This window comes from Aspergillus steynii, assembly GCF_002849105.1.
Source record: "Aspergillus steynii IBT 23096 chromosome Unknown P170scaffold_5, whole genome shotgun sequence".
NCBI lineage: Eukaryota > Fungi > Ascomycota > Eurotiomycetes > Eurotiales > Aspergillaceae > Aspergillus > Aspergillus steynii.
Window position 1 is genome coordinate 2,223,077 of NW_020194402.1, and position 22,379 is coordinate 2,245,455.

Genomic DNA, 22,379 nt, shown 5'->3' on the forward strand with positions numbered 1-22,379 from the left:
GGGTTTTTGGGAGGGCTCGGCAACCACGGAAAACTCTGCGGCTCGGCCCTACCCGCACCACCAGGATTCTTTTGGCTTCCCCTCCACGCAAATGGAAGGTACTGACACCGGACACCACGAGAAGGTAGAAATCCATCGTCCTAACTGCTTGACAATAGCAGTCACCCAGCGTGCTCGCCAGGGGCACACACTACAGTACTAGCAGTGGCGTACGCTCCCAATAAGTTTGTGTCCGTTTCTTCACCTCCATTTTAGATAAGCTCAAGACCTATCCAGGCATAATATGCATCGATCTTTAGGACATTGAACTTCGACGATCGAGGAGACCACCAACGTACTGGACAATGATATATCTCTGAGATAGTGATCCTACATAAAAGGGGAAATGACACTATTCAATTCGTTGTTGAAAATATGATGAAGAATTTCAAACTATTCACGGGGTTGGATTTATCGAAACCAGCTTAGCAATGTTCACGTGCCATTTCATTGCGGTAAGACAGTAGAATTCCAGTCCAGATGTATTCCTATCTTTCTCTGACTTTGCAGAGCAGCAGTAAAATAATTAGAAAAATCAAGATTAACTAAAGACACATGACGAATAGCCTAAGTAGCTCCATGGTTGAGCAGAACTCTCACTACATCAGCATGCCCATATTTCCTCGCGCGGACCAATGGGGTCCACCCGTAATAGTCTTGTTCGTCGATATCAGCGCCATGATCGAGCAGTAGCTGAACAATATTAGCCCGGCCGGTATATGCAGCAAGGCATAATTCACTATATTGCGCAGTGACATACAGAAGCACTCGTACTATATCTTCATCTCCCTGAGCTACAGCCATGTTCAGAGGCGTGATGCCGGCAGCTTCCTGTCTGCCCGCGTCCACACCAGATTCGATAAGAAGCCGAACAGCTTCGTAATTTCGCCTGCGCACGGCGTACCCCAAGGCGGACCGCCCACCAGCATCTGTAGCATCGTGGTCGAATTTTCCTGATTCAAGTAAGGCTTTGAAGATGCTATAATGACCTTTATCCAGTGCAATTATGAGTGGAGACAGGTGTTCGTTCTGCGGGCGGAAATCGATGATTGGGCACTGGAGGAACCAGTTAACAACAGCCAAATGACCCCGAGAAGCTGCATGTCCTAATAGGGTCAGATAATTTTCATCCAAGACATTTGCCTTAATATCCAGCTGTTTTAGAAGCAGGTCCGTGGCTTTCTTATTACCCGCTTTTGCCATATAGAAGAGTGCTGTCTGGCTGCCGGAGTCCGCAACATTAATATTAATATTCTGGCGCTATAAAAGCTTGGTCAGAGAAGACATATTATAATTAAATACTAAATAGAATAACACTGTCCGCCCCTAGAAGTCTGTTACGTTAATATCAACACGACCGTCCCGTAGGAGGAGCATAATGTGGGGTGTATTATCTTGTTAAGCTGTGACGTGAAGTACAGCCAGTCCAGACTTATCTCGGGCATTTAGATTTACCCATGCTGTTTTAAGAAAGAAGTATATTACAGATAGATCCTCTTCTCTTACTATACAGATTAGCCCAGAGCTGTTCTCATAGTCTATATTATACTGGTATAGGGGCCTTTTTAACAAGCAGTAAAGACCGCTGTTCGCCCTCATCAATACAAAGATGTCACGTGTGCTACAGAGCACCGCGGTGATATGAAGAACTAATTCTGGCGGAAGGTCCGCAAAAGACATAATTCGGAAATGCGGATGGCATATACACTATTGGTTGAAGCTTTATAGAGACGAGAGTCGGTTGTGTGTAGTAAATCAACAATACTAAATATACCAGCGATGTACCCATAATTAGCAGAAGGATACACATGATATAGCGCCCTTTTTGGAGCCTACATGGACCAACCCCCCAGTTAATCAATAGGTTAGTATTGAGAGTACATATATCAGCTATAGTAAGGAATATACACACTCAGGGAGCCTTCTGATGATACCTGTTAGTAAGACCTGTATTAAAGGAAACAGATGTTCCTGCAATAAATAATTATATAGGCTAATGGGCCCTCAGAAATAGTTTCCACGACTGCCCTCCACTTACTATCTGTATATCTGAGTCCTGACCGTGCGAAGTTGAAACGAGCTCACTATAATTAAATATGCGGTTACTTGGTGAAAACTAATCACATAACAGCGGGTGGTGGCTTTACTAACAACAGGACTTAGCAGACAGGTTCCGCAACAAGTTGAGGTAGCGTCCTTGTGCAGAGAAATTTGAAACCAGTCTCAGAGCTATATAAAGACCTAATAGAGTAACCAAACCTTAGCTACATTTACAATTCTGCCAACTGACACCGAGATGTTAAGCTCCTCAAAGCACGCGGGTTTTAGACAACCAACTGGAGTCAGTAAGAGATCGGTGAAGACACAGCGATAAGCTAACTAAGAGGCAGAGTCCTTGAAACACCGGATAAACAATTTAGAAGCTGAATTTTAAGAAAACAAGCGCACGAAGACAGACCTGGAAAAGCAGCTTGAGCAGGTCCAGGAACAAACCCAGGACACAAATAATATAAATCATGATCAGAACAAAAGTAAACTAAAAGATTTGTTAAATCAGCTTAATAGAGTAGAACAAAGAGGCGAAGCCCTTTCTGCTTAGATAGAAGAGACGCGCCGAGAACAAGATGGCTCGGAGATAGAGACAGATAAGGTGGATAGGGAAGCTCTAAACTTTGCACAAACCTGGGATGAAAGCCTTCCTTTAAACAAGAGCGACACGGTTGTTAAAACAGAAAATGTTAATAATCAGCAAGCATCTTAAAGCAGTGGCGGGACAAAACCCCGGCTAATATAAACAGGAAACGCGCCAATCCAGTCGGCTAAATAAAAAAGTCCAGTATATTAAGGCTTTACATTACAAATCGATGACGACAGCGATAAAGATATATTAATAGATATATAATTGTTATCTGTATCCGAGGGTGGTATTGCGGACGCGTGGTTCCGAGTACGACAAACAATAAAAGCGATTGTGCGCTTTGGGCCAAAAAGGTATCCCAGGTATAAGGTTCAACCAGGGAAAGGGTATAGTACTGCGAACCTTCAAGAGGTATTAGATACCGAGACGCGGATCGTATATATTACAACAAAAGATGAAACCAGGAGGAAACGACGACTCTACGGCATAGACAATATTGCAGGATTTAACAGAATAGCTATTATAAGAAATGGCGTGATCAATTCGACCTCAAAGGCACCAACCATATATATTAAGATAAAATAGGTTAGCATTAAGGAGCAGCATGCAAACCTATACAGGAACAAGAAGAACTGGGCTATGAGGACGGACCTTATCTCTATTATTAGGAAAAAATTAGCAGATAAGAAGATTAAACAGCTCTGGGATACCCAGGAGAAACGGTACGCCGAGTAGGATAATAACTAAATAGGACAGTGATCTTTGGACTGCTCCCCAACCCCCTTTCCCCTTAATATATATTAGAATGTTCGCAGGACCTTAGGAAATGTTCTACCAGAGGCCCACCGGAGCCCAGCAGTTAAGCGTGAAGAAGGGCCTTTATTAATAACAGGCCTATATTACCAGGACAGCACTCCAATGGTCTCCGGAGGCCAAGCATTTTATGACTTCTCTCTAACGTCTAAAGGCCCCCAGAACCTTGAGCCTACAGAGGCTAGCAGTAGCACTGCTCAGGACCACAGGCAAGACAACACTAGTAATTTAAACACTGACCAGTAGAAGCCCAAAACCTTCAGCTAACAACAGTATGTAGAGAATATGAAGTTAGACATAGGTCTAGATAAAGAGCTCAGAAAAACAGACCTGGGATCATACATAAAACAAATGGCTTTGATCAGGGCCAACTTCGATGTGTATCAGGATGCAATGAATACGCATGGCTATGTAGAAGTGTATTAAGCAGGAATTGACTGACTTCACGGCCATTGCTGGCGATGGTACCAAATGGGTAAACTAACCAGGTGGCATTATTTTGCTTGTTTTATCCAGACTCAGCCTACAAGAAGTTCATATAAGATAAAGATTCAAGCACATATACGAAAGACTGAGAATTATACTATGTGGACTTATGGCACTGGTAACAGTTCTAGAGACCAAATTTCCTAGCAGCAGGCCATTCATGGTCGTTCTTAAAGTGCCCCAACCGCGGTGTATAACCCATAACCAGACTGGCATGAATTGACATCCAGCGATCTTCTATATCGGCGAACCTAGCAGATGCTCATAGGATGTCTCAGCGAAGTCTAGATTACCTTTCTTATCTTCAGTTGAGCCTCTCAGCGGTCTCGAGACGGTATTAAATGCGTCTCCTACTTCTTCCCGCAACTTCTTTCGCAGTTCCGTTAATCTTGGACAGTCAACCAGTACATGGGCCCGACATGTCCATCCACCTACGGGCCAGAAAGCACCGATGGCTGTAAAGTCTATCTCGTGGGTGCCATTCAAATAACTACAGGCAGCCGAGGTGATAGCCGCCGCGCGCGAAGGGGGGTTCTGGAAACCCCTTCGCCGTCAGGATCGATTTCCCTCGCGTCAGCGAGGGACCAAAATGATTTTCTTGCATAGCATAATAGCTAGACTTATTTATCTCCTGTTGTTTATCCGATGGATCGTGCCCAGCATGAACGGTTTGCTAACCACGCCGCGCAGTATGCTGCTGTAAGCGAGAGGGTGCTTCGAGAAGGACGTGCCAATCGGCCTGATAACACCACCAAAGTGTATGCTCGTGGGCAGAAGCGATGGAAGGTTCTTCCTGCCCAACCCATTGCCTCTCCTTCTCTACTGCTATGGAGGCGCTAATTCTCCGAGGCCAAGTAGGAATGGTGTTCCGAGATGCAATTTGCGGATGGGGAGCTTGTCAGCAACGACAAGCTCCTGCTGTACATTGATACGAAAATCATCAGTCGGTCGCCCGAAGGAGCGAGGGGAAAGAAGAGAGCTCGTACGGACGACAGTGGGGATTCTGTCATTCCCACCATTTCAGAAAGGACGGTGGAAGCGGAGGTGTCCGCTATCATGAGTCTCTGGAACTTTCAGCACAGCAGCCCGTCATGCCCGGTCAAGGAGCCCCCTGTGCGAAGTGAGGCTCTGAAGATATTGCTTAGGTCAAACCTAGCTAGGGAGGCCTCTAGGAAGAAAGAAGAGTTCAAGGACCGCGCGCTTGGCACCCTTCAGGATGGCTATAACACGGATCAGATGGCCGATATCATACGCCTCTGCTGGGAGGGATGGGAGGCTGACGATCCTAAGCGATTGTTGCCAGTAAGCATAGAGTCGCATCTCCGAACGGCGGTGGATTTCTTGTTCTGCCACACCATGCTGCTCAGAGGAGAGAACATTCGCGCAGCTCAATTACCCACACGGTTGTTGAAAAGTTCCGTCATTTTCTTTCTGCGTATTGGAAAGAGGCTTACTCTAAAGATCGCCTTTAGCTTTAAGCAGGATGACAACGGTCATGACTCATCACCAGCAAGAAGGGGTGAGAAACGAGGACGCGTGTCCGCCACAACAACAATGCTCGCCGAACGTGATGCATATATTGCTGCGGAAGAGGACGTGACCGGGCGTCCAGCTGCCTGGAACACGGTGTATGAGCTAATGGCATGCCGTATCAGCGCATGTCAGTTGCAGTCTGATTGGTGTTGGGAAGACCCAGTGGATAGCAAACATTATAAGTTCAGAGAACCCCATATTGACTGACTGGTTGACCATGTGAAGAAGGGTGGGAGACTCGAGAGCCACAACGATGTTCCTCGCGATATTCGTTGAGATTTGATTCTGGAAAGTCACACTGGAAGAAAAGCTAAGAAAGTAAAATCGTCGGCAAATGAAACGCCTTATCACCCAGTGAGCATTAATGTTAATACACAGAGTCCACCGGCTCCATCAGCCGCTTCATCATCACCGAGATCTTCGCCCCCCGAATTGGTCATCCGTGGGGATCAAGTGGTAGCAGTGAAGAACTACTGCAGATGGCTGGAGTCACAGTATACGGATGAGTCATACAAAGCTGACTTTCGACGAGCTCGTGACATAGTTTTGAAAAACCATATGGACCTTGAGCTCATCTTTGATGACCCAGATCCTAAATTTTTCACAGATGAGGGCATTCAAATCGGAACCGCCCGTCGGTTTATGCGTGACATCGTTAAGTGGGACAGATTTGTCAAAAATAATTCGCCACCAGATCATATGAGCCATGATTACTTTGATGGCACTGCATAGAGTTTATCTGTCTTAGGCAAGGAGTGCCTTAATTTACGTGAGTTAGAAACGAATGGTTCAACTTTTTATCGCCAATCAAGCTAAATAGAGTCAAACCTTTACATTGCTGTAACCCTACCACCTTCGATGACAACCCCATGCAAAGAAGGCCTTCGCCGTCAAATGAACAATTCAGGTCACCTGCCCAAACCCAGGGTCAAGATATATCCTCGTAGTCCTTAAGCATATGCGTGAAACAATGGTGTCAAGCGTCGATTTTGTTTCGTTTTTCTCGGTTTTACATTTCAATAAGTCGCAAAGCATGTTATACATATATAATTTTGGAAGAACCAAATGTCAACAAGGCGATGATACGTTCAATCATGATCTGATCCATTAAAGCCTTCCTGCGTTGATCGCAAGCATAGTTATTGCGGGTCCCCACTTTTAAGATGGATCTTTCTTCATTTCCTGACTACGGAAATCGCTTATCATCTTCCGTGTCGAACACCACGACCGACCTTTCGGTCACAGGGCGGCTGATAGTATAAATGGATATGATCAAACTGAACTCAACATACAAGAGCTTTACCATTTCGTTCGGGCATAGATTCGATTTCTCTAGCAAGTGGTCGTATGGCTCTTCTGACAGAACAGGCGTGATCAGGAAGTCAACCAGCAGGGGCTAGGGGCTAGGGGCGCTTGGACATCCCCAAAGATTTAAAGGTTGGCGCTGATCGGTATGATGAAACTTCTGGCTGCCACCATTTGAGAAGTGGCTGGCAACTTGTCGCTGATCCTGCTGTCACTGGCCGGCAGAGTGCAAGTTACGCCATGATGGTCGTGGCGCGCGGTTAATGAGGTTGATTAGGTGACCAGAGAGAACCAACCAAATTGATCTGGGTCGGTTCGGGCCGAGAGTTGAACCGACCGACCAAACAAGACCAGCCTAACGAATCATAGCTTTTGCCGTGAATAATCATAATTAGTCATGTTGACTTGTGCGATGCATGAACCTTCGTTCACAGCCTCAAGCGCGATGCATATTACCCCGCTTTGCTTACTGGAAAGACAAACCTCAAGCATATTGAACCCGATCTTCTTGTCCTACGTCGCCACTCTGTGTGTGGGATATGCTTATGCTATATCCATAACCATGGAGACGACGGCGAGCATCATCGCTGTTATTCAACTGACGGGAATCATCGTGAAGCTATGCGGAGGTTATATTCGAGAGGTGAAGGATGCAAGAGATGAAGTTCTCAACCTCCAACGGGCGGTTGAAAACCTTTAAGGGATGCTCTAAGACCTGCGGAAAATCCTTCAAAGCCACCAGGGAAAATTTCTACCCGTATCCTCACGGCTAGCGAGCGATATTACTGATTGCCTTGCCGACCTCCAAGCCCTGGAAACGAAACTAGATCCGGGAAAAGGAAAAAGTCTAATAAGGAAAGTTGGGTTACGTGCCCTGAAGTGGCCCTTAAGAAAAATAGAGGTGGAAGGTGTCATAAAAAACCTTAAGAAATATTAATCTTTATTCCTCTTCTCTTTGCAAGTGGATCAGACGTACATATATGAAGCAATGTTCTCTGACTATATAGTTGATATGATGGATATATAGTTCCCTAATAATCAGTATAGCTGAGAATAACGACCTTCGAAAATTGGAAGCCTCAACTAATGCAGGCTTTAAGTTGTTCTCCGATCGAGATGAAATCGAATGTCTTCAAGGCACAAGGACTGAGCTCCTCCAGGAAATAATGGAATGGGTTTATTTATCGTTATCTAAAACCATTTTCTGGTTAAAGGGAATGGCTGGGACTGGAAAATCTATAATATCCCGGACCGTGTCAAGGTCGCTTGATGATACCCGTCACCTTGGTGCTAGCTTCTTTTTTAAAAGGGGTGAAGGGGACCGAGGGAATACAAAGAAATTTTTCCCGACCTTAGCAAGTCACCTTGTTTTGTGGAATCACGAGCTAAGGCCTGGTGTGCAAAAGGCACTCAATAATGACCTAGAGATTACATCGAAATCACTCCGAGAGCAGTTCGAGAAACTACTCCTTCAACCACTGCTGAGTCTTGACCAACTCAGCCGACAACCTCAAACTACTGTGATAGTAGTTGATGCTTTGGATGAATGCGAACATGACCGAGATACCCGAAACATTGTTCGACTCCTACCTCTTCTACAAAATATGAAATCGGTTCGCCTTCGGGTTTTCTTGACTAGCAGGCCTGAACTCCCAATCCACTTCGGGTTCTCAGATATCGGGAGTAATGAATATCTGGATCTTGCCCTCCATGAGATACCCGAGAAAGTGACTGAACGCGATATACAGTTATTCCTGCAACATCGATTTGCCCAAATCAAACGTGATAAGAGAGTTATCCAGGACTGGCCTAGCGATGAGGCCATCCAGGAATTGGTCAGGATATCTCTTCCACTGTTCATTTCAGCTGCGACTGTGTGCCGCTACATTGAGATCTCTAAATTGGAACCTAAACTGCGCCTTGCAGAGCTTCTCAAGGACCAAAGAAAATATGTTATCGGAATGGAAAAAACTTATTTACCAATTCTGACGTAACTATTTAATGATCTAGAGAGTGATAAGTCAGAACAGCAGTAGCTTCTACAGGAGTTTCAGGATATCGTGGGTGTTATTATTCTTCTGGAAGCACCACTTTATATTAACACACTATTGATATTCCTTGGGATGGAAGCGGATCGGATCTCCAATCGCTTAGAATCATTCCAGTCAGTTTTAAGCATTCCCGATGATCTAGATCAGCCTGTCCGGATCCTGCATCTATCGTTTCGGGAGTTTCTCGTCCAATCCAAAACACAATTCCACGTGGACGAGCAAGAAAAGAACATGGAGATAGCTCAGTTCTGTCTGAAAACTATGCGCAGCTATTTACGCAGGGACATTTGCAAGCTCATCGAGCCTGGAGTGCTTAAGGCAGATATCAACCTTAGCGATATCCGCCATTTTCTACCATCTGAATTAGAATACTCCTGTCGCTACTGGGTATATCATGTCAAACAAAGTCAGGTTGCATCTTCTAACATAGAAGAACTGCGAATATTTCTCCAGAATCATCTTCTTCACTGGATGGAGGTGATGAGCCTGCTGGGTCTTGTATCAGAAGTGGTTGGTATGCTTGATCTTCTCCGCACAGTTATACCAGTAAGTACAGAGTAGACAGTTCTCGATTTATTCATACTGATAGGTATAGGGTGATGAACATTCTGTTTTCGCCGATTTCTTATATGATGCAAAGCGGTTTGTTCAGAAAGTCCGTCGAATAGCGGATGAAGCACCACTTCAGATTTATCATGCAGGGCTGGTATTTGCACCTCAAACATCAATTATTCGTAGAGACTTCCAGTCAGAGCTCCCTGATTGGATTCTCCAGTTTCCGCGGGTTCAAGAAACCTGGAGCGCAGAATTACAAACGCTCGAGGGCCATACAAACTGGGTTGGGTCAGTGGCCTTCTCCCCCGATGGCCGGCTGCTGGCGTCCGGCTCCGGTGATAAGACAGTACGGCTCTGGGATCCCGCCACGGGCGCTCTAAGTGAAACCTTGAACACTGTGGGTTTGATCACAGAGCTCGAATTCTCTGAAGATGGCTCATATTTGCACACCAACGTAGGATGGATGAAGATTCAACCCAGTTGTGGAATTCTTATCCCTAATATGTCCAAGGCGAGCTCAGAGATATCTCTATCAGATGAATGGATAGCCCTGAATGGAAAAAATGTCTTGTGGCTCCCTCCTGAAGCCAGGTATTATTGTTTAACGACTAGATCCAATACACTCAGTATAGGGCATATATCAGGCCGCGTTAGCTTCATAACATTTCGGGATTAAGACGCGTCCATCGTTCCTTATTTTCTTACCTCCTATATTTTGTAGTATCTTTGCAAAAGAAGGGTGTGGGAGAGAGGTCAAATCTATTTCGACGTATTTGATTCGAGAACATGCTACTTGGTTCTTCTAGACTCCATCCGGTGGCGAATCCACAGGGTGTTGTCGCCACTACCTGCTGGGTCACAGGCATTGAGAAACCCGAATGCCCTGGATTTAATTATCAATCTCTGGTTCATAGGCCAGCATATACTATTTCTCTTATCGTCGATCAACTTCCAACAGAGCTTATGATTTGTGATATGAATACATAGAATGAAAAAATCTTCTCAATCTCTGTTTAGTTATCTAGACTTCAGGGTTCACCAGTGAACTCAGCTATGTACTGTGTAACAACTCTAACATACTGTCTTTGTGCTGCACTGCTATACCTGCATGTCGAAAGTGTCCATCTGCACTCTCGCCTTTCTCGCCGATAACCTGGACACATTTTCGAAGGAACGCGTGGAAGCCCTGGCCAGGATTATCCACGAATGTTGGCCATGTTTTCTTAATGTAAGCCTTGAGCTCAGCAAACATCTCCTCGATAGGGTTTAAATCCGGTGAATAAGGTGGTAAGTAAAGTAGCTTAACTCCCGCATCAGAACATAATTCTCTGACTCGCTCGGAGCGGTGGAAGGAGGCATTATCCATAATCAGGACGGATTTTGGTTCTGGAAACCGCCCACAGTGTCGTAAAAGCCGCTCAATAAAGCTTTCAAAGACCCCAGCATCCGTCGAGTCTCGGTAGATAGTAGAGATAATAATACCATCTTGGGCATAAGCCGGGAGTATATGGTAATGTTGACCGCGTTGAAATTTCGACACTTGGATAGGCGTCACGCCAAGCGGAGACCAACCAGTTCGCCTAAATCCAACCTGTTTATCACACCCGGACTTATCAATAAAGACCAGCTGATATGATTCAAACTTGGACAGCTGATGGCGGTAGAATGCTGTTAGCTGAGGGTTCTGTTCCTTTGCTTTTTGTCGAGCTTGCTTTTTCGTCCATCCTTGTTTAGAGAGGGCCCGTTGAATGCTCGACGTGGATGGTAGAACATTAAATTCATCCCAAAGGAAGACAGCCATCTTTTTGATATAGAGATCGGGCTTTTTGGTTAGGTGATTGCAGAGAGCTTTGATCATGAGAGGGGTGATACTGGATGGGCGACCAGCACGCAGCAGACGAGGTTTCGCAGTGCTATACAATCGCAACTTTCTGCGGATATACGAGACAGAGCGTGGGCTACATTTTGCAACCGCTGCAATTTGTGATGTAGTTAGTTTGTTGCTACTTATCATATGGACTATCATTTTGTGCTGTCGAGAATCAAGATGTCGGGCCATTATGGGTTGTTTTGTTGATGAACCCATTGGAGTTCTTGGGTCAAGGTGGCATGATGGTCTAGGCAGCAATGTCGGTCTCGTGATGCCGCTTACTTGATGGGCTTCCGTCCTGTGTCATACATTTCAGAACCCAAACATACCAAAATACGAACTAACCACGTACGGACGATATAGGGCTTAGTGTTAGGGTTTGAAAATAGACCAGCAAATGCAAAACGCGGAAGGACAATTCGGGTGTTGCTGTAATTGCGATTCGGTCGCTCTGTAGCAAGGGTCAGCGCGAGAGTATTATGGAGCGAGGGTATGAAGCCCCTATGCAATGCGCCAATGGCCCGGTAGCTATTCATATTAGCGATTGAACATAACGATGGCTTTCAAATGCCGTGATGGCCATATTAAAGCTTCAGCTGTGACACTACGTAAAATAGCCAGTACAGAGTCAGTCAGCGGAAGACTGTATCTAGTCGCCGTCGACGACTTTCCAAGGTCTGTGTCGAACCGGATGCGAGGTCGGCGGTGACATATTCCCATTCTCACTCTTTACCCTATCCTTCCAATCCCCATCAACCGCAATACAGTATCTGCAAGGCACACCTCTTTTTCTTTCTGAGCCATGTTCAGATTCTGAGGATATAGAAGCTAGCGGTTGACTTTGTCCTTCAAACCTAATGGGCTTCTGCTAAGTTCGCCGATGTAAAAGATCCCATCGATGCTAATGCATGTCACTCTGGTTATGGGCTATGCACTGCGGTTGGTGCGCTTTTAAGAACAACCATAAACGGCCGTCTGCTAGCGCATTTGGTCATAATAAATCTTATCATTGTAATGCGTCTACGCAGTATAATCTTCACGGTCTTTTTTATATGTGCTCAAATCTTTCTCACAAATGAACTTCTTATAAGCTAAGTCTCGATAAAACAAGCAAAAGCCAGCCACTTGGTTAGCTAACCCATGCGGTACCATCGCCAGCAATGGCCGCGAAGTCAGTCAATTCCTGCTTAATATACTTCTATATAGCCATGCGTATTCATTGCATCCCGATACATATCGAAGTTGGCCCTGATCAAAGCCATTTATTTTATATATGATCCCAGGTCTGTTTTTCTGAGCTCTTTATCTAGACCTATGTCCAACTTTATGTTCTCCACATACTGTTGTTGGCTGAAGGTTTTGGGCTTCTACTGGTTAGTGTTTAAATTACCAGTATTATCTCGCCCATGGTCCTAAGTAGCGCTACTGCTAGCCTCCGTAGGCTCGAGGTTCTGGGGGCCTTTAGACATTAAAGAGGAGTCATAAAATGCTTGGCCTCCGGAGACCATTAGAGTGCTATCCTGGTAATATAGGCCTGCCATTAACAAAGGCCCTTCTTCATGCTTAACCGCTGGGCTCCGGTAGGCCTCTGGTAGAACATTTCCTGAGATCCTGCGAATATTCTGATATATATCAAGGGGAAAGGGGGTTAGGAAGCGGTCCAAAGATTGCTGTCCTATTTAGTTATTATCCTACTTAGTATACCATTTCTCCTAGGTATCCTAGAGCTATCTAATTTTCTCGTCCGCTAATTTTTTCCTAATGATAAAAATAAGGTCCGTCCTTATAGCCCAGTTCTTCCTGTTCCTGCATAAGTTTGTATGCTGCTCCTTGATGCCAACCTATTTTATCTTAACATATGTGGTTGGTGCCCTTAAGGTCAAATTAATCACACCATTTCCCACAATAGCTACTCTATCAAATCCTGTAATATTATCTATGCCGTAGAGTCGTTATTTTCTCCCGGTTTTATCTTTTGTTATAATACATGCGATCCGCGTCTCGGTGTCTGATACCTCTTAAAGGTTCGCAGTACTATACTCTTTCCCTGGTTGAACCTCGTACCTGAGATACCTTTTCGGCCCAAAGCGCATAATCGCTTTTATTGTTTATCATACTCGGAACCACGCGTCCGCAATACCACCCTCGGATACAGACAATAATTATATACCTATCAACACATCTTCATCACTGTCATCATGGATTTGTAGTATAGAGCCTTAACATGCTGGACTTTTTTATTTAGCCGACTAGATTAGCATGTTTTCTGTTTGTATTGGCCGGGGTTTTGTCCCGCTACTGCTTCGAGATACTTGCCAATTGTTAATATTTTCTATTTTAATAACCGTGTCGCCCTTGTTTAGAGAAAGGCTTTTGTCCCGGGTTTATACAAAGTTTGGAGCTTCCCTATCCATCTTATCTGTCTCTATCTCCGAGCCATCTTGTTCTCGGCATGTCTCTTTTATCTGAGTAGAAAGGGCTTCGCCTCTTTATTCTACTCTATTGAGCTGATTTAACAAATCTTTTAGTTTACTTTCATTCTAATTATAATCTATACTGTTTATGTCCTGGGTTCGTTCCTGGACCTGCTCAAGCTGTTTTTCTAAATCTGCCTTCGTGCGCTTATTCTCTTAAGATTCAGCTTCCAAATCATTCATCCGGTGTTTCAAGGACTCTGCCTCTTAGTTAGCTTATCACCGTGTCTTCACCAATCTTTTACTAACTCTAGTTAGTCATCTGGAGCCCGCGTGTTTTAAGAAGCTTGACATCTCAGTATCAGTTGGCAGAATTATAAATATAGCTGAGGTTTAGTTACTCTATTAGGTCTTTATATAGCTCTAAGACTGGTTTTAAATTTCTCTGCATGGGGACGCTATCTCAACTTGTTGCGGAACCTGTCTGCTAGGTCCCGTTGTTAGTAAAGCCACCACCTGTTGTTATGTGATTAGTTTTCACCAAGTAACCACATATTTAATTATAGTGAGCTTGTTTTAACTTCGCACGGTCAGGACTCAGATATACAGATAGTAAGTAGAGGGCAGTCATGAAAACTATTTCTGAGGGCCCATCAGCCTATATACTCATTTATCGCAGGAACATCCGTTTCCTTTAATACAGGTCTTACTAACAGGTATCATTAGAAGGCTCCCTGAGTGTGTATATTCCTTACTATAGCTGATACATGTATTCTCAATACTGACCTATTAATCAACTGGGGGGTTAGTCTATGTAGGCTCCAAAAGGGGCGCTATATCATATGTATCCTTCTGCCAATTATGGGTATATCGCTAGTACATTTAATATCATTGATTTACTATACACGACCGACTCTCGTCTCTACAAAGCTTCAACCAATAGTATATATACCATCCGCATTTCTAAATTATGTCTTTTACAGACCTTCCGCCGGAATTAGTTCTTCATATTACCGCGGTACTCCGTGGCACACGTAACATCTTTGCATTGATGAGGGCGAACAGCGGTCTTTATTGCTTGTTGAAAAGGCCCCTATACCAGTATAATGTGGACTATGAGAATAGCTCTGGGCTGATCTGTGCAGTAAGAGAAGGGGATCTATCCGCAACATGCTTCTTTCTTAAAACGGCACGGGTAAATCTGAACATCCGAGATAAGTCTAGACTGGCTGTATTTTACGTCGCAGCTTAATAAGGTGATACACCCCACATTATGCTCCTCCTACGGGACGGTCGTGTTGATATTAATATAACAGACTTCCAGGGGCAGACAGCGTTATTTTATTTAGTATTTAATTACAATATATCTTTTCTGACCAAGCTTCTGCAGCGCCAAAATATTAATATCAACATTACAGACTCCGGCGGCCAGACAGTACTCTTCCATGCGGTAAAAACGGGCAATAAGAAAACCACAGACCTGCTTCTAAAACAGCCGGATATTAAGGCAAATGTCTTAGATAAAAATTATCTGACCCTATTAGGACATGCAGCTTCTCGGGGTCATTTGGCTGTTGTCAACCGGTTCCTCCAGTGCCCAATCATCGATTTCCGGCAGACAGGAAGCTGCCGGCATCACGCCTCTGAACATGGCCGTAGCTCAGGGAGATGAAGATATAGTACGAGTGCTTCTGCATATCACTGCACAACATAGCGAATTATGCCTTGCTGTATATACCGGCCGGGCTAATATCATTCAGCTACTGCTCGATCATGGCGCTGATATCAACAAACAAGACTATTACGGGTGGACCCCATTGGTCCGCGCGAGGAAATATGGGCATGCTGATGTAGTGAGAGTTCTGCTTAACTATGGAGCTACTTAGGCGACTCTTCACTTAGCTTCAGTCAAGCTTGATTTATCCAATTATACTATTGCTGCTCCGCAAAGCCAGAGAAAGATAGGAATACATCTGGACTAGCCTTACCGCGAGGAAATCGCACGTGAACATTTCCAAGTGGGTTTTCGACAAAGCCAACCCCCAAAGTAGTTTGAAATTCTCCATCGAATTTTGAACAACGAACTGGAAAGTATCATTTCCTTTTTTATATAGGATCGCCATCTCAGAGATACATTATTGTCCAGTACGTCGGTGGCCTCCTTGATCGTCGAAGTTGAATGTCCTATGGATCTGCCGGAGTTTCCCTGTCTTTTCGAACATCGAGTTTAACCCAATCAATGGGTCACTACAGCAGAAGTAAACATGGGTGCGGAATATGTCTGAATAGGCCTTGAGCTTATCGAAAATAAAGGTGAAGAACAGGACGCAAGCTTATTAGGAGCGTACGCCACTCCTAGTACCTCCCAGAGCTGAGGTTCATTCTTGAATGCGCATAGGAGAGGGTACTTTTGCCAACCCAGAGTTCTATGTGGGGTAGCCGCAGTTGAGGCATAAAAGTCATTATTCGGAAGGGACGCCGCGAGCCATATGTTGATATGGCACTCCTGCACAGGTGTCGAAGTCAACTCAGGCAATTTCCAAACCATGTTTTTCACCACCACGACATGGAAGAACGAGGACCCCGCGATTTCTGTTTGACTGGGATTATGAGGGTTGGGGATGGAAGGAATACCCAGGCAGTTTTAATGATTTCGGGTGGGTCCGCAAGGTCGGGCACTCTGCCGCAGGCCATCTACACTGGTTCTATTTCAGTATTTTTTTATGGCCGGGGACATTCATCGTGCAAACAGGAACACGATATCCAGTAATTAAAGGAAGGATATGAAAATATTGCATAGATAGTAAGTCATTGCAGATACCCGAGTATATCACGCCCGAACACTATTAACCACCACAGCCTTGGGCAATTTGCTCGGGCAAGATGGAGTGGGACTAGGGGATCGTCAGAAGTGCCCGTCGTTTGCCCGGTTATCTTTAACTGCATCCGTCTTCCGACCAGCATACACGGTTATTTGCACGGGATGGAATTCCCATTTGGACATAGATGTAGACTTTTGCTAAGTACGTGTCCCGGTGGCGTGACGCGAGTCAGTCATTTGGAATGGAATGTTTCCGTTTCTGGTCCTTTTTGTGATAGATGGCGGGCTGATGTCCAGCATAGGGTAAGTCAAAGTGGGTCCACCCCATCGGAGCAAAATAATGCCCGGCAATCAACGAAAGGGGGAGGCAGTTGCACGCGAGTTGCACACGGAGCAACTGCCCACCACCAGAACCATTTTTTTCATTTGCAGACGGCTTCCGATGCTGCCCTCCTTCGCGTCCACATACCCGGACGTTTTCTGGTAGAACGCCTGACAATAGCCATATTCCCCCGCCCCTTGATTCGAGCGGTGAATTTACCGAACTGATGCGGTAATATCAATAATTTGGCAACATTTAGGCAGACGGAGGATGCAGCTGGGCCCATCTTATGAAACGGGTACTTAAAAACTACGTCGCACATCCTGAACTCTCGTTTCGGTTCCAAGGCCTCCCGTAGTCTCAGCTTTCAAGCACGGGCATTTTAAGCACAATAGCAGAAAAAGCTATTTTATTCTCTGCATGGTGTAGTTACACTATCAGGCCGTGACATGCGAAGAAACCGGGCAAAAAAATTTGCCGGATCAAGTTTGTCTGAAACAAGAATGAACACAGTCAAATTAAATGAAAAACTTGTCAGCGGGTATAGGCTGGTGCCTTACCCGCTTCGCCGTTTTATACTCTTCTTTATTGGTGACCTCACGCAGTCAAGAGGGACAAAGGAGAGTATAGTTTGGCCATAACGGGTCACCTGTCGCTGCGGTCTTTGACCGTAGCGTCAGATAGGGCCCCATCCGCGCTCCCTAGTAGGGAGGCAATGTGTCTGTATATTGCAATAATTTCTATGTACAGAGGGAGGTGGGAGGGAGAAAATGGAGTCTTGACTGCGTGAGAGATGAGGAGCTACCACCCGAGGTAAGCAGTTGACTCCCATGAGGCAGTTGCGGGAGGGGAGGAAGGAACCCCTCAGTAAGGTTGGTGTGGTCATCACGTAAGGCAACACCAATAAAATATCAAATGCCACTGAGCCAAAAAAGGGTCAACCCTACTTGACTAGGGCCATTTGCATAACTTATGCTCATCGCACTTCAACATAAAACTACTCCCTCTTAATTCTTGGCCTACCGCCAAGACGCTAGTCTGGAAAATGAGTGTAGGTGAGTGGGCTCTGGCACACGCATTCATGTGGGCAACTCCACCAAGCCGTTTAAGGCACTATCCCCTACTGGATTACGAGTAGAATTGCCCATCCATAGAATATGGAATGGCTTATTGACTGTCAGATACATCATTAATTGAAATCGATTAAATACAAATGCTAATACCCCCAAGACGATATCACAGGCACATATCTCTGTTCTTAAATAATTTGGCTTCCCTTTACCGAACAATGTGGCAGATTTGTGCAATTACTGAGCGAGTTATGTAATTTGATCTCAAGGGTCCTTTGAACGATGTGAAAAAATTTCCCACATTCGGGCGGGATGACCCAAAGTCTGACGTATGTTAAACCGGTAGTTGAAAAGCTGACATCTTTGTCACTAAAGATTCGACGCCAATATCGGCAACGTGCTCCTGCAAGGAGAGGAAACCATTTGCCGCGGGGCCCAGCTCCACCCGAGAGGTTTCAGAACATGCCATATTGTGTTTTCTCGCAAATCCAAGATAATCTTGGACAGTAAGCTTTTGAATACATGTGGTATCCAGCAGGCTTCCAGCTTTTGAAAGTGTGAGCATACTATCCCAACAGGTACATAGATGACATACCTATTGTGATACCTGTTTTTTCAAGCAACAAGTAATATACGTCCAACTTCATTTTCATTATTATGGCTTCAACAGGAATAAATCCATGACAAATATGGTGACTCGGTGTGACGTATTGTGCACCGTCTTGGTTGCGGAGGGAATATTTCTCAATTCCCAGTTCTTCGACAAGATCTGAAGTCGCGCGGCAAGTGATGCCGAGCAATTGAAGTAAACCAGGGTCTATAATATAGACGTAGCATTCCCCTTTGTCACAGAATGTCGGTCTTTTGCTAATATTATAGATTCTCGCTGGAATTGTCGAAACGGATATAGTTGGCGGGAATGATCTGTCTCCGTCTCTCAAATGATGCTCCACGTCTTCTTTAGTGAGTTCTTTCTCAGTATATGAGAAATTTCCCATTGCAGGACTAAGGAATCCTATTTTCTCGTAGTTAATGCTCACTGAAGCTGGGGAATCAAGCCTGATTTGAGGATAAACATCGATCGGTGGTCTAGATGTTCCCTGATCTATAAGAAATTTGTTCAGAGTCCCTTGGATATTTGACAATCCAGCGTTGAATTCCTGGAGAAGTGTAATGAGGTTCTGGATAATTCGTGATTCGGCAGTCAATCTTTGGATCTCAATGTCGTGCTCTGATTGGCCGTGTGTAGATAGCTCTGCATTCTCAGGCCCTGCAACCAACTGGGGTATGGCGTTTAAAATTTCGCCTTGTATGCGAGGAATGTTAAATCGGAAAGAATTAAATACGCGTAATGTATCTCTGAGTTTTGATGTTTCCTTCTTCAATATATTTAACCTGGCTTGGTTGCCGAAGTTGGTAGCTCTCTTTCCCAAATATTCTTCGGAAGACTCATCGGCAAAACCGACGTATTTCGATGAAGGAAAATGAGTGCGTAGACCGTATTTATCTCTCTTCATTTTTGATGTCTTTAAAACTTGATAATGCTGATTCAAAGGATTGTATTTTGACTTCAATTGCCAAGTACATCCATTTAAATAGGATAGTTATCCTTCGTGTATTAAATAAGCAATTTACGCTGCACTTCATCCGCTTCCGGACAACGCAACCCTTTGGTTGCACGGTGACAATCGATGGCATGGTAAGAAGAATCATACTACATCCTAATATAGAATTATCCCTACTGCTTTTGTAGTAACTGGGCATTCCTGATCTTAATTATATTTAGAAAATTGCTGCATGCAGAAAGGTTGCAGGCGACTTGGGATGAGGCTACGGTAACCCCCACCCGAGACCTTGAGGACTGAAGGGATAAAGCTCGAATAAGAAACCCTGATGCAAGCATTATCCGACAAGGCGTGTCGACACGTACATCGCAATAGGCTTTAATCTCTTGCTGGGCTGTCCCCAAAGATTTGGACGAAATAGGGGTTCAATGAAAGCACCAGTCGTTGTTGATTGGCCATAGATCAGACATAGGGCAAGGAAGGCCAAACAATCTATATTCGCCCATTTACGTAGCAGAACCTTTAGGCTTCCTACGCTTATCGCGTACCAAGATCTCCGTGGGTAATCCATTTCGAAGGGAGCGGCGGGTAGTTTCAAACAGAGGGATGGCGGTGATAAGGTCACTGAGTTTATGGTATCCATAGGTACGAGAGTCGAAGTCAGGATAATTTTTTGTGAGGAGCTGACCGACGTTAGAGAGCCTAGCCCAGCCATCGTCATCGGAGACTGCTTCTACCGTTGTTCGCGACTGATTTGCTAGGCGGCTATTATTTTGAGTGTGTCGGGCCGATAAATGATTTTCAGGAACGATAACGCTGTCCGCATGCGGAACAAGCTCATCGAGATGCACGAGATTTTCAGTGTAGATAAATTTGTCGCATGCAGCGACGAAGGCCTTGGGCGTTTTATGCTCACCGAATCCGTACACGGTCGCTCCTGACTCGCGGATACGAGCCGCCAGCCGGGTGAAATCACTATCGCTTGAGATGAGGCAGAACCCATCATATCGGTTAGAGTACAGAAGGTCCGTTGCGTCTATAATCATAGCTGAGTCGGTCGCATTCTTCCCATGGATATACGAGAACTGCTGGATTGGTTGGATCGATTGCTTAAGAAGTTCATTCTTCCAGCCCTGCAAATTGGGTCTAGTCCAATCTCCATATGCTCGCTTCGCATAAGCTGTACCGTATTTCGCAATTTCGGAGAGGAGAAGATCAATGAAGGAGGACTGAGCATTGTCCGCATCAATGAGAACTGCGAGTTTGAGAATGTTGTCACCAACCATGATTGAGGACGTGTACGAAATGAGAGGCAGATCACAGCTAATGCTTGGGGTATGTCATCCACAAAAATAGATTGGGTTTTCCTATTATCAGGTGTCTACGAACTAGATCAAGTCATGACGACATATATATGGTTAGACTGAATAATACCCAGTGTATTCTGTAATTGTTTACAAGACACACACCCCCGTTACTGTAAAGAGAATACACATGTGACTAGAATCTTCTATGCAAATCGGACAAACAGCTGACGCCAAACCTAATACATTGGGCAACTGCCGATTTAATTGATCGCCCCATACTGTATCCGTGATTTAAAGATTCTTAGCCCCACGCTCGATATCCACAAAGTCAAAGCTGCTATGGCCCGTTCATCTCCCGCCACATTGATAAATCTGCCTGCTGAACTTCGACTTCAAATTGTCAATTATCTTGACTACCCTTCGCAGTTGATTTTGTCTCAGTCTAATAGGTATTTACGCTCTATTGTTGGGGTTGAAAAGCCTACAACAGTGGAGCAGAAGTTATCATACTTGTGTCTTGCAGAGACATGGAGAAGGTAATATCACATGAGAACTTATAGTTGCATCGCAATGGGATACTGACAATAATAGGTACGATGATAACTTTGCTTGTAGCCGCTGTCTCAAGCTTCGTTCCAAGGATGAGTTTGCCGACAAACAAGTATCGGGAAAGAGGGGGAAACAACACACTGAAAATAATCGTCGATTCTGCCTCGCTTGTGGTGTCTGGAAAGGCATATACCAAACTGGACAGGTGATACGGATTAAGAAACATGATCACTTCCTCTGCTGTTTGTGTTGGGAGATATGTGGATATGGGCTATATTGTCGAGTTTGCAGTCGCTGCGAGGATTGCCTTCAGCCTGCAATGGCCAAAAGCAATACCGAACCAGCTGTTTCGGGACAATTGAGGGAAGATAGCCACTGCCCTAATTGCCTAGAACACCGTTTGAGATATTTGGGAGATCCTGAGCCGACCCCATCTGCGAGTGCGGAGGACATGCTACTCCAGCTACCTCTATCACTGAGGATGGCCGAATTCAAAGAATACTATGGGATGATAGCTAGCCCAGAATGGTTTGAGGAAGATATTGCGAAGGGAATTTTCTAGTCTGATATTACACTTCTTTGCCTTATCTGCTTGCCATATATACATATATATCTTATCCATAGCTGTTTTTGTAATGTAATACAAGTGGAGCTTTTGCTCGATTACCAGACGGGCTCCCCAATTATTCCTGAAATCGGAGCCCATATACCTTTATGTTCAAGTGACGATCAAGGCAAAGGTTTCCACAATTAATATCCCCAAGTAACACACCGTGGCTGTGGCAGAATGCCAGTGGCTGCTCTGCCTGGTGAGCTCATTGAAAGAGCATATACTCGGACGGCACTTTTCCTTTGCGTAGGAATCGCCGGAAATCGCCATTCTCGGCGAACTCTAGATTAATGTTCCCATTTGAAGTATCAAAGTGTTGTAAATTAGATGAAGGTCTATTTTGCAACCGATGGAATTGCTGGTAGATCTTCAACTCTATAGAGCTACAATCCCGCGCATCTGGATTACTACTATGGGAATTTTGGCGACCT

The 22,379-nt window shown here is 44.8% G+C and overlaps 8 protein-coding genes and 1 pseudogene across 9 annotated transcripts; 5 read left to right on the forward strand and 4 right to left on the reverse strand.

Moving 5' to 3' along the window:
* Window positions 1-615: 615 nt before the first annotated feature.
* Window positions 616-765, reverse strand: P170DRAFT_311826 (ankyrin repeat domain-containing protein; the record flags this gene model as incomplete). The annotated part of the gene is made up of 1 exon (XM_024843252.1): window positions 616-765. A coding segment is annotated over one exon (150 nt), but the record flags the coding sequence as incomplete, so codon positions are not given.
* Window positions 766-798: 33 nt separating this feature from the next.
* Window positions 799-1,056, reverse strand: P170DRAFT_324388 (ankyrin repeat domain-containing protein; the record flags this gene model as incomplete). Its single annotated transcript, XM_024843333.1, has 1 exon — window positions 799-1,056. A coding segment is annotated over one exon (258 nt), but the record flags the coding sequence as incomplete, so codon positions are not given.
* A 3,660-nt stretch (window positions 1,057-4,716) lies between these two features.
* P170DRAFT_208275 (uncharacterized protein) lies at window positions 4,717-5,835 on the forward strand. Its single transcript, XM_024842796.1, has 2 exons — window positions 4,717-5,619; window positions 5,685-5,835. Exons 1-2 carry the CDS (start codon window positions 4,850-4,852, stop codon window positions 5,689-5,691), a joined length of 777 nt encoding a protein of 258 aa, XP_024703514.1. The 5' UTR covers window positions 4,717-4,849; the 3' UTR covers window positions 5,692-5,835.
* A 1,451-nt stretch (window positions 5,836-7,286) lies between these two features.
* P170DRAFT_456819 (uncharacterized protein) lies at window positions 7,287-9,182 on the forward strand (the record flags this gene model as incomplete). The annotated part of the gene is made up of 9 exons (XM_024851652.1): window positions 7,287-7,499; window positions 7,557-7,722; window positions 7,777-7,786; window positions 7,857-7,989; window positions 8,029-8,075; window positions 8,109-8,209; window positions 8,240-8,766; window positions 8,851-9,015; window positions 9,135-9,182. The coding sequence occupies exons 1-9, from the start codon at window positions 7,377-7,379 to the stop codon at window positions 9,180-9,182; spliced, it is 1,320 nt and encodes a 439-aa protein (XP_024703515.1). The 5' UTR covers window positions 7,287-7,376.
* A 349-nt stretch (window positions 9,183-9,531) lies between these two features.
* P170DRAFT_208287 lies at window positions 9,532-10,139 on the forward strand (annotated as a pseudogene; the record flags this gene model as incomplete). The annotated part of the gene is made up of 1 exon: window positions 9,532-10,139. A coding segment is annotated over one exon (565 nt), but the record flags the coding sequence as incomplete, so codon positions are not given.
* Window positions 10,140-14,974: 4,835 nt separating this feature from the next.
* P170DRAFT_314344 (ankyrin) lies at window positions 14,975-15,271 on the forward strand (the record flags this gene model as incomplete). Its single annotated transcript, XM_024843272.1, has 1 exon — window positions 14,975-15,271. A coding segment is annotated over one exon (297 nt), but the record flags the coding sequence as incomplete, so codon positions are not given.
* Window positions 15,272-18,023: 2,752 nt separating this feature from the next.
* On the reverse strand, window positions 18,024-19,492 carry P170DRAFT_465641 (uncharacterized protein). The gene is made up of 2 exons (XM_024852335.1): window positions 18,513-19,492; window positions 18,024-18,463 (listed from the first exon to the last, which is right to left on the reverse strand). Exons 1-2 carry the CDS (start codon window positions 19,432-19,434, stop codon window positions 18,252-18,254), a joined length of 1,134 nt encoding a protein of 377 aa, XP_024703517.1. The 5' UTR covers window positions 19,435-19,492; the 3' UTR covers window positions 18,024-18,251.
* Window positions 19,493-19,701: 209 nt separating this feature from the next.
* On the reverse strand, window positions 19,702-20,838 carry P170DRAFT_465642 (NYN domain-containing protein). Its single transcript, XM_024852336.1, has one exon. It carries the CDS (start codon window positions 20,766-20,768, stop codon window positions 19,989-19,991), a length of 780 nt encoding a protein of 259 aa, XP_024703518.1. The 5' UTR covers window positions 20,769-20,838; the 3' UTR covers window positions 19,702-19,988.
* Window positions 20,839-21,079: 241 nt separating this feature from the next.
* P170DRAFT_208314 (uncharacterized protein) lies at window positions 21,080-21,962 on the forward strand. The gene is made up of 2 exons (XM_024842797.1): window positions 21,080-21,325; window positions 21,381-21,962. The coding sequence occupies exons 1-2, from the start codon at window positions 21,129-21,131 to the stop codon at window positions 21,898-21,900; spliced, it is 717 nt and encodes a 238-aa protein (XP_024703519.1). The 5' UTR covers window positions 21,080-21,128; the 3' UTR covers window positions 21,901-21,962.
* Window positions 21,963-22,379: the final 417 nt, after the last annotated feature.

What these genes read in the sequence shown, in the direction of transcription:
- P170DRAFT_208275 (XM_024842796.1), top strand. Translation starts at nt 4,850, where the DNA reads ATGCAATTTGCGGATGGGGAGCTTGTCAGCAACGACAAGCTCCTGCTG.
- P170DRAFT_465641 (XM_024852335.1), bottom strand. Translation starts at nt 19,434, where the DNA reads ATGAAGAGAGATAAATACGGTCTACGCACTCATTTTCCTTCATCGAAA. An exon ending in AAAAACAGGTATCACAATAG is followed by an intron (nt 18,464 to 18,512) that starts GTATGTCATCTA and finishes CACTTTCAAAAG; the next exon opens with CTGGAAGCCTGCTGGATACC.
- P170DRAFT_465642 (XM_024852336.1), bottom strand. Translation starts at nt 20,768, where the DNA reads ATGGTTGGTGACAACATTCTCAAACTCGCAGTTCTCATTGATGCGGAC.
- P170DRAFT_208314 (XM_024842797.1), top strand. Translation starts at nt 21,129, where the DNA reads ATGGCCCGTTCATCTCCCGCCACATTGATAAATCTGCCTGCTGAACTT. An exon ending in CTTGCAGAGACATGGAGAAG is followed by an intron (nt 21,326 to 21,380) that starts GTAATATCACAT and finishes TGACAATAATAG; the next exon opens with GTACGATGATAACTTTGCTT.